A 10,189-nucleotide genomic window follows, 5' to 3' on the forward strand; every position below is an offset into this window, starting at 1 on the left:
TGGGAACTGACGGGCTAACGCGACGCTCCCATCCCTTCCCTTCCCCGTTGACGGCTGCGACGCTCTTCCTGAGCGTTGAGCTAGGACTGAGGAAGGGTTATGGTTTCCTCAAATGTCATTGGATATAACTGTCAAAACGAAAACGTAAGGCTTTCTTCTGGTGTTGGCAGAGAGGACCTCTAGGAACTGGTGTTTTACTGTCCTGTCAACATGCCAAAGAACTGACGTTTTTATTCCCAACGCACACAGGAAAACAGTCTTTAATCATATGGTGTAAAACATTTAGGAGATAACCCTGTGTCATAAACATGCCCTATTAAACAACAACCAATCTTGTAAAGATGAATATTTAAACATCACCCAGCTACCATTGCAGTCAAGGTTTTATCCCTCAACTGTTTGTCTGTGGACTTTGGTTTAATCGCGGTGGTAGTTTTCCACATGGAAAGCATGACGTCACTGAAGAAAATATTCAAATACTGTACGCTAACAACAACAGGATGTCCTACTTGTTTTTGTTTTATGCCAATTTCATAAACTCATCCAAGTCCAATTTTTTTTTTACAAAGTTCTGACATTTGGAATTACATAATCTTTGAAATCTGTTTTTCAAATAAAAGAATTGAGTCTCTGTTTCAGAACATGCTACACAATCAACATATATAAAGGAATCCACTGTTAAATAAGTATTTTCAAGTGTAAAAATTGATTGAAGTGTAGAAATATTTTTTTTCTTATTATTTTACATGTCCAGTTCAAATGCATCTTCACAATCAAATTAATGGGAGTAAGATGGGTGACTTGAAATGCTGTTCATCCTTTAAATGCTTTGTGTGTTCCGTTCCTGTGTTTCGATCTCAAAGGCTTCGTTGCTGTAGGGATTGGGGCCAGAAACATTGGCATTAGACTTCTTCATTCCACAGCGGATCAGGTTGTAAACGGCCACCACAGGGATGGAAAGAATGGGGACAACGACGAGGGCGACGATTATGCCGAACACCCACTTTGGGTATTCCTTCGTCTCAGTTTGAGGAAAATTTTCCTAAGGAAAAAGAAATACAAAAGCTCAGAAAAATGGAGTATACTTTGAAAATAAATGAAAGCACAATGCAGTGAAAGAGCTGTTGACTTGAATGAACCATATTTCTATATTTTTGATCATAACTAATACCCTTTATCAGAGCAAAAATATTGTAAATGACTTTTTTTCTAAGCTACATTTCTTAAAGTAGGACGTATGTTGCTCATTCCGGTTAGGTAAAACGGTCTGACACGTACACCATTACCGTTCGTGGCTGTACATTAGTAAAACTAAAAGAAAATATCGCTCTTGAAAATTTGGGCTGTTCAGAAATCGGCAAGCTATTTTATTTTCAAAGAATGAGCGCAGAACTAGCATAGCATAAACAGGACGCACACTATACGTTTACAGCTAGCTAGCTACCCGATGTAGCCTCACTTTGTTTTAGCTGAAAGCGAATGTTTCTATTTGTTCAACTGGATTTGTTTTCTACTATTAACAACAATTTGCTAAGTTGAGTCTAAGTTTTGTGTATGTGTATGTGCTATATTAAAGTAATTAAACTGTAAATACTATGTAATGCAAAAGTTGACTTGCTTACATAATTTGGGTTCCAAGCAGGATATGTTGGATATGTACCAGCCTGGAGAGCCACATAAGCAACAAAAACCACCAGGAGCATCAATGGACTAATGACCATCCAGCACGCCTTCCAGTAGATGTTGGGCCTCCTCCCGGTCATGAAGTAAATGTCTTCACTAAATCTGTCAGAGGAAACAGAGATATATGGAAGACAGAATTATGTAATTTGCACAAAAAGTAAGCAACTTTATGTTTGGTTGATTTTCCTTCCTGAGTAATGATTCTCTGTAATAATTCTTAAGCAAAGCCTGTTTGTTGCCCTTTCAATGTCACTTCCTAAGGATGATGTAATGAAAACTTGTCGTATCCTGTCTGTCAACAAAAGTAGCAGAAAAAGCCTGTAAATTCTAGACTCTAACAGGTAAAAATAGTGCACAAAAATCCGTGTAGGACGGCAAAGTCCTAGCGCAAAAATTCGTGTGATAGGTGGACGGAGCCTGGTGCTGCAAGGTTGGAGACCTTGTCCTGTTAGGCGACGGGACCTGGATAATACCCGTGCTACGTAACAAAAGTAATTTTTCCAAAATCTCTTTCTATTTCTTACTGTTTATTCAATGTCACCTGCTGTTTTTATTTTGTTTTTAATTATGTAAAGCACCTTGAAATGCCTTGCTGCTGAAATGTGCTATACAAATAAAATTTGATTGATTTTGATTGATTGTCAAAACTCTTTTTGTGGAGGCAATGTCAATGCAGTGAGACATGAAAATATCCCATATCTTCCCATTTTAGGGACCAAACTCGAACCTCCAAGATGTTGGCGCTTTCTCCAAGCAAAATCGGGATTTCCAGAGACTACCTTCAGAATTTAGAGTGGAGCACAAGGTCGGCTTGTTTTCTTTACCTCAACTCCATTGAACACATTTTTCAGTTTGGGTTGTTGCTTATCATGCCAGTGGAATCACTAGAACTACATTGGATGACCTGTGGGAAATTTTAATCCAAGAGATGCCAACCCACAGTGGTGTGTGACCAAGCTGATGACTATATGGAGGAGATGCCAGACTATGGTCGTAGTGTAAGATACTCCAACATACCATTGCTGGTCAAAATCACAAACTGTTAAATTTTCATTTTGTCTTTTCATTTGACCTTTAAACATCCTATCCAAACACCAGAAAAAGAGTTATTAGTGGAATAATCTTTTTGGCTGGTTTAAACCTATGATGGTAATAAGTTTAATTACATGAAGAAAGTCATGACATACGCAGAATAAAGATGCAATATCATAAAAAAAAGTTCAATTTCTAGAAAAAAGTTAATTCAATGAGGAAAAAAAACTTTGATAGTTATTTAGATCTGATGTGACCGTCTCATGACCACTGACATTGATGTGTTACAAGATTATTTTCTTTGACTTTATTCTCGTATTCAACTTCATTGCCTTATTTTAATCTTGTTATCACTTTATCCTATTTATGCTATTATGGTATTAGTTTGACTTTATTGTCATCCTACTTTACTCTTGTAATTCTTGTAACACTTTGACTTTGTTCTCACAATATTCTGACTTTATTTTAGTAATATTATTCTTGTAGTTTAAAATGTTTTTGTCTTAAGCTGACTCTAATAGTTTGTGAATGTAGAAATGGATTTTCCTTGTCAATGTGTTGTTTAAAAGTCAATAAACAGGTCTTCCATTGGTATAAAATTTATTGCAAAGAAGCATTGTTGCCATAAAGAAATAATTAACCAAACTCAAATTTCTTTAAATTGTATAGTTGTGCAAGATTGTAAATCTTGGGGGACATGGGGAAATCCTTACGTTTTCATTCCGTAGATGTAAGCAACCCCAACCATCTCACAAAAAGCGATGATGAGTAGGGGTACAGATCCCACATAGGCGTTGAAGACCTCCACCCAATAGTTACCGGAACCCAGGGTGAAGATGAGGCCAATCAAAAACGACACCAGACAGACGATCGCTAAAGCAGTGAGGGAAATGTTAATTCAGAGAGGGAATTCAGTTCCTCCAAGAATAAGACCGGATACAAGCTGAATCACCTGTCAAAACTTCATGGGGGAGCCACTTTGGGACGAGTTTGAGCTCCTGGAGGGGCGTGAGGACTCCCTCTACGTTGCCAAACATGGAGGACAGTCCCAAACTTAAGAGCATAACGAAGAACAATACGGCCCAGACCTGGGACCCAGGCATCTCTAAGACTGCCTCTGTGAATACAATGAAGGCCAGGCCCGTTCCAGAAGCACTCTTGGAGAGGAAGATTAAAGTCAGGCAGAAGAAAATGCTTCATCATGTACAAAAATAATGCTTAGTCTTTTACAGGACAAAGAGCAACACAAAGGATCATAGTGGGTGGCATGATTGAACAAGAGGAGTGTAGAAAACACAAGTACCTGATCAAGAAAGTTCTGCAGATCACAGACCCTTAAGGGCAAAGAAGCTATGTCTCCTGGATGTGTCACATTTAAGTAATCAAACCACTGGTCGTAGTTTTCCACTGTCATGTTTCGTTCTGCGATGTCAAAGTGGTTAGTCAGAGTCAGGATGTTCCTGTAGACGAGATTAGAGACGCCATTTCTACAAATTTCACTGGACCACACTTCATTGTCAGAAGAGGCAACCACAGATATCCATGCAAACATACTGTTCTAGACAGGTGTTGAAGTTAGTTCTGGCTTTGAATCCCAGGATGGAAAAAATGGGAATGGATCCATAGAGAGACGTGGCACTGTTTGTTATTCCCACAACAAGAGCATCTCTCTCACAGTCGTTCCTAAAAGTCAAGAAAAAGAAATAAAGCGGCAGTCCAATCTCTGCTTCTCAACTTGATCGGGTGTTTGATGCCTCACCTCTCCGCATTGTAGCTGGAGAATGCTATTAGACCTCCGAAAGCCACAGAAAGAGAGAAGAAGATCTGGGTTGCAGCGTCTAACCAAACTTGGGGCTTCTTAAGTATTTCCCACTGCAGCAAGGAGAACAACATATCAATTACATCTGGTTTTTGTTTTTGTCTAGGATACAAAACATGTTATGTCAGGGGCAAACTCACGTCAGGAGTGAAGAGGTACACCAGCCCATCAGTAGCTCCAGGGAGAGTGAGGGCCCGGATCAGGAATATGGTCAGAACCAGGTAGGGGAATGTGGCTGTCACATACACAGCCTGGAAAGGTTCAGAACGTCTCGATAAGAGAGTCTGGTTTTCTTTTAAGTCAAAGGTAGTTGTTTATTCATCAGCAGTAGGCATGGAACGCTATCAGATGACCTTTAGTCAATTACCATAATTTCATTGTTTCAGGAAAAAAAAAAAGGTTACATAGCATTTATTAACTGTTTGACTTTACAGTGATCTAAAAATATTCTAGAGATTTTAACTGACTGGTGTGGGTACAAAACAACCCCCAAGCTATGCCAAAATGGTATTTGGCAGGATCTATTGTTAAAGCGCTAAATTCAACAATGTTGAAATCCAAAGTGTCAGAATGAGAACGTGAGAATGCCCTCAACCCAATTCGTATATGTGAATTTTTTCATGTGTTTGATTAACACTCCTGGTTGTTTATGGAAGTGTTGAATTATTTTGTATCTTGTTTATTTGTTTGTTGTATATTTGCAGTTTTCTCAGAGTTTTCTGGAAATAAATAAATAAAAGCGAAACTCATGAGTTTAGTTTTCACCCACTTAAAAATAAGAGCATGAGTGTAAATGACTTCGACTTGAAGAATTTTTAATGGTGGATAACTGAAACTTCAGCGAAGATGTCAAGCATTATTCAACTGAAAGTTCACAAAATAGCAGAATAAATCATAATTTAATCGTATAAAACAAGAGGAAGCTAACTGCGCTAAATGTTCTCAAAATAAGCAAAAAATGCTAACGTACAAAATTAGCTCCGGAGTTAGCCCATTAGCCGATTAGCCCATTAGCGGACGTGTGCCCACCTCTGGAAAATGAAGACAACTACAAAGGTACAAATTGGCGAAGGGGTAAAAATAACTAACATGTAGTGTGATAGAGTATCACTGAGAGCATAAAAACTGGTATTTAGTTGAGGAAACAGCTCAAGTAACTTTCCTGCAGGTGGCACACTGCTCGTAGTTTCCTCACTGTATTTTTTAAACCAGAGTTACATTAGCAAGAGTAATTCAATTGTTTCCATGAAATGATTGAAAATGTTTCGACAGGTTCTCTAGAATCCCATAAAATTGTGAAATCTTGACTTTTTAAAACCTTTTTAAAAGCACAGATTTTGTGTGCTGACCTTTCCCATGGAGTCGATGCCTTTGATGAAGCAGATGTAGATGACACACCAGGCCGTGGCCAGACAGATGACCATCCACCACTGCAGCGAGCCGCTGATCCCGATGTCCTCGGTGATGTTCAGCGTCTCGCGGTACCAGAAGTAATTCACCGAAGTGCTCTTCTCACACTCAGAGCTATAGCCTGTAGGAACACACCACACCCATAAGACAATACCTGGGATATTTATATATGTATAAAGAATCTTTAGATGATCTTTTACTTAAAATTGTGATTTTCTAACAGGACAGGTTTAAAAGAAAACACATTTTAATCAATAACTCTTGATGTCATAAAGCAGTTCACATGCCAATGTAATAAATCCATCAAAAATAATTCCCGCTCAAAGATTGATGGTTAACTCGGCTGTTAAGTGGTAATCCCTAACTTTAGTTTCCAGTTTATCTTCTCAAAGCAAATTCCCCCCACCCTCTCGGACAACTTCCACTGGCTCCACTGTGCTTTAACGTTCCTGGTGAATCGTTATTCTTTTATTGTCATTACACTACATTCAATAAAATGTATCGAAAGCAGCAACACAACACCAAGGTGGACTTTTTTTTTGTTGTTGTTGTTTCCCCCCCCCCCCCTCACCTGTTTGGTTAGCATTCAAAGGACACTGGCTCCACGGCAGCGGGTTTTGAAAAGAGTTAAAGAAGTACCAGAGCACCCAGGCTATGATGGTGTTGTAGAACATGGAGACCAGGAAAGACACCACCATGGAGGCAATGCCTGAACACAAGGGGGAAAAAACAGTCAGTCGGAAGGAGGTTTTCCAAAGGATCCTGAGGAAACAGTGTAGCCGTACATGAGACAGGTTTTCATACCACAAGTAAACAACTTCTTATCACACTTATTGTAATTTTTCAAAGGGCTACTATCAAAATGTGCAACATTTGGCTGGAAAACTTTTGATTTTAGTAGTTGGCTCACACAAGCAATAAGCATTTTCAAGCTTCCTAATGTATTTAAGGTTAGTTAACCTGAAGCTTTATCAGAACCAGAAATCATTGCTAGAACTAAAACACACAATGGACATAGTTATATCTAATGTTCTTTAATTATTAATTAACAAATATCATCTATTAGACAAGCAAGTTATAGGTTAAGGTATTTCTGTACTTTACATTGGGGTAAAGTTTCAGTCATAATCATCTTAAGTAAGCAGTGTCTGAAATCATACATTTATTAGCACCTGGGAGGGGAAAAAAATAAAAAGAGAAAAACTTTTTTTTTTGGCTCAATTTAAAATAAGGGAAAAAAATGAAGTCTATTTTCTGGGATGAGAATATAATTTGGTTCACTCTTTCAATAATAACTGATCATAAAATACAGTCAAATATCGTATTGTATCTGACCTATTCAGCATATATGACAGAGCTCAATAAATTCATTAAAATCAAAATTGAGTGCATTAAAATCTGCTATTGAGTAAAAGTCACTTATTCGTTGAATGCCAAAGGAGTGATGAATACTTTGCATCAGTGTCAACAACACAAAAAAGTACATTTTTGGGTAAAAAGTTTTGCCTAAAAACTAAAAAGTTTCGCCTGCATCGGCCGCCTGATGGCAAATTTGACTCATTTTCACATTGCTGCCACGGGGCCACACAAAATCAGCAGAGTGGCCCCGGCTCACACTTTGCTTTGGACAAACCTGTCTTAAATGGTTTTAAAATTTTAACTCCACGAAGCGAACAAATACTAAGCAAGGACGCATCCCTCAGGATTAGGAGCTGAACTTCCACCCACCGACTCCACCCAACATCGGAGAGATGTTTTTCCAGACGCCGATGCTGCCCATGCGGAGCCGCTGTCCGATCGCCAGCTCCAGGTAGAGCAGGGGGAGGCCCTGGAACACCAGCGCAATCAGGTACGGGATGAGGAATGCACCTGATAACACCAATGAAACTGAGACCTCAAGGCAAGGAGACGTTATACAATAAATCATAACAATTCTGATATGTTTTAGCAGAAGTCTAAGTTTTGTTTTGCCCCGTTAAACAGGAGCTTTTTCTTTGTTTTTCTTTTTTTTTTAAGAGATTCTCTGAGAAAACTGTAGATTTGTAACCAAGAATCTAAGAACACGTCAATGTGACCGGCTAATCATTTTGAGGCAGTTATACAAAAACCCAAGAGAGTCAAATCCCCCCCCCTGTGCGAATCTAAATCTCAGAGTCAATATGTAAAGTTGATAGAGGCTGAACACCTTTTACTGGAAATGCCTGCTTACACAACTTCACCTGTTCTCTGGAACTCTGTAGCTTTTAACATACCACCCTGGGAACTATGAGGAAGTAAACACAGAAGTCGGATGCATTGATCCGAACATATTTCCTCCTGATGTCAGAAATCCAGACAAGCATGAGAACGAACGTCGGACACGAGGAACTCAAAGGCAGCATCCTCACCCCCTCCGTAGATCTGGCACAGGTAGGGAAACCGCCACAGGTTTCCAATCCCGACCGCAAAGCCAATGCATGTCAGCAGGTACTGGACCTTGTTGTCCCACTTGGGTCTCTCCTCCGTACCAGGATTCTTTTCTTCCCCCATCCTTGGATAATGCAAATAACAAGAAGGCTCAGCTGTTGTGTTAACCCAGGTCCTGTTCCCTCATCCAGGTAGTTCTGAGTTGGTCCAGAATTCTCCTAAGTTCAGTCCAGAACCGTCTTGTCAGAGTGATGCCCGGAGCTCCTCTCCCTGTCCTTTGTCTGACTCTCCTCCAATGGAACTACTACTTCTGACTCAGGAGCAACAGCTTTTTATTGGACTTTTTTTTTATTATGGTGAAATCAGGTCACAAACAGAGGGAGTGAGAGCACCCAGCACGAGTGATTTAGTGGTTAAGCCTCCCTACGTGTTTGAAATGGGAGTGTTCCCGGCTAATTAATGGATAACCTGGTGATTCTATCCGCTGCAGTGAGCCACAGGGAAAAACGATGACACAGAGGCATCGTGACGGCAGCTCTTCCCGACCAAGCACATTCCCGACGCGGTAGGGTACATTCTGACCGAGTCGGAATGTAACAAAAAAAAAAAAAAACACTTTACACAAATGACGTAATTTTTAATTTTAATTTTTTTTAAAGGTTTTCTTTCGTTACTTTTCCCACTTACTGCTAATCTGCTCAGCAGGCTGCAGTACAGGACAAGTTGTAATTGCGTGCTGTGGTTCTGCAGATCCGAATGTCCAATCCAGTGAAGCAGCTGTTGCTACTTTTTGTACATGTGCAAGCAGGAGAAACAAAAAAGCTGTCATCTTGTGTTATTTTATGGCGAATGGGAATTTAGATATCCGTTTTCAGGTTAGATTAAAGTGTCACTTTTTAAACTTTTTACTCATGTCTTTTTTTTAGTTCTTCTGTAATAGTAAAACAAAAGAGAGAAAAAAAGAAAAAACACAATTCTTGCCTAGGTGATAAAGCTGCTAAGTTTTTACAAGTGCAATAAAATGCAGGATACACAAAGCTGTAAAATGCATTATGAGTTGCATAAAATGGTGGAGTGATCAGTTGTGGATAATGCATCCACTTATCAGACTTTGGATTAAGCTTTGAATCAAAAGCTTCACTAAAATACCAACATTATAATCAGTGGTTAAGTTAACTGTGCTTGTGATGCCCCCCAAGGCTATTCTACCCTGGGAGGTGAGCCATATCCACAACCATGATTGTCTGTGTTTCTCCCATAGTAGCACAGCAGGTAGATTTAAACAAAGAATGAGCTTTAAGTCAATAAGTTAGAACAAAAGAAGGAGTTAGTAAAGCCTAATCAATGAATCAAGAAGGGAAAAAAATGATTACCACAAAAGTTCCACCAGGAATTATTTTAGCTTCCACATGCTGAAATTTCAATCTTTTAATTTCGCCTACGAGGCTCAATGGCTTCCACTGTTTTGTAATCAAAATCGGATAATTAATCAGTAACCTCCACATCTGCCACTCAATGTCTTGATATTTTCTGTCTGTAGCTCGGCTGTAATAAATGTCGGACTGTCACAATAAGCTGTTTTATGTCAAAATTGTGCAAATTGCTTGTGATTTTCCATGTTCTGGTTGTCATGGTGTCTCATCTGGGCGAGTTATTCTTTGGTCCACGTTTCCTCGTGTTTTATTGCAGACCAATGTGAAAATGTTTAACCATGGCTGTGTTTGTTTTCTTTTCTCTCTCTATCTCTCTCTTTTTTATTTTTTTTTTCACTTTGCTTTCAAAGAACCAGAAACTGGTGTCAGCCAACAACCGTGTGCAACACATTGAGAAGATTGTTTA

At 39.2% G+C, this 10,189-nt stretch overlaps 1 protein-coding gene and 1 long non-coding RNA gene across 3 annotated transcripts; one reads left to right on the forward strand and one right to left on the reverse strand.

Annotated features, from left to right (window-relative positions):
• Positions 1-709: 709 nt before the first annotated feature.
• Positions 710-8,786, reverse strand: slc6a18 (solute carrier family 6 member 18). The gene is made up of 12 exons (XM_015056446.1): positions 8,332-8,786; positions 7,673-7,813; positions 6,516-6,653; positions 5,884-6,065; positions 4,675-4,785; positions 4,475-4,587; positions 4,270-4,398; positions 4,019-4,175; positions 3,668-3,872; positions 3,429-3,588; positions 1,623-1,785; positions 710-1,042 (listed from the first exon to the last, which is right to left on the reverse strand). Exons 1-12 carry the CDS (start codon positions 8,471-8,473, stop codon positions 821-823), a joined length of 1,863 nt encoding a protein of 620 aa, XP_014911932.1. The 5' UTR covers positions 8,474-8,786; the 3' UTR covers positions 710-820.
• Positions 925-3,318, forward strand: LOC106962197 (uncharacterized). 2 transcript variants are annotated; one of them, XR_001427923.1, is made up of 4 exons: positions 925-1,009; positions 1,643-1,840; positions 2,396-2,488; positions 2,560-3,318. It is a non-coding gene; the product is annotated as an uncharacterized LOC106962197 (long non-coding RNA). The 2 variants fall into 2 exon arrangements; XR_001427922.1 differs by having other exon boundaries at positions 2,396-3,318.
• Positions 8,787-10,189: the final 1,403 nt, after the last annotated feature.

The sequence above is a fragment of the Poecilia latipinna genome, unplaced genomic scaffold (genome assembly GCF_001443285.1).
Source record: "Poecilia latipinna isolate Pla-1442-1.1 unplaced genomic scaffold, P_latipinna-1.0 Scaffold1384, whole genome shotgun sequence".
Taxonomy (NCBI): domain Eukaryota; kingdom Metazoa; phylum Chordata; class Actinopteri; order Cyprinodontiformes; family Poeciliidae; genus Poecilia; species Poecilia latipinna.

Bases quoted from the DNA above. Each gene is read 5' to 3' on its own strand.
- slc6a18 (XM_015056446.1), bottom strand. From the start codon at position 8,473: ATGGGGGAAGAAAAGAATCCTGGTACGGAGGAGAGACCCAAGTGGGAC. The intron at 4,786-5,883 runs GTCAGCACACAA...GAACCTTTCCAG, and splicing joins GCATCGACTCCATGGGAAAG to GCTGTGTATGTGACAGCCAC. The intron at 4,399-4,474 runs GTGAGGCATCAA...CTTGACTTTTAG, and splicing joins TCCAGCTACAATGCGGAGAG to GAACGACTGTGAGAGAGATG.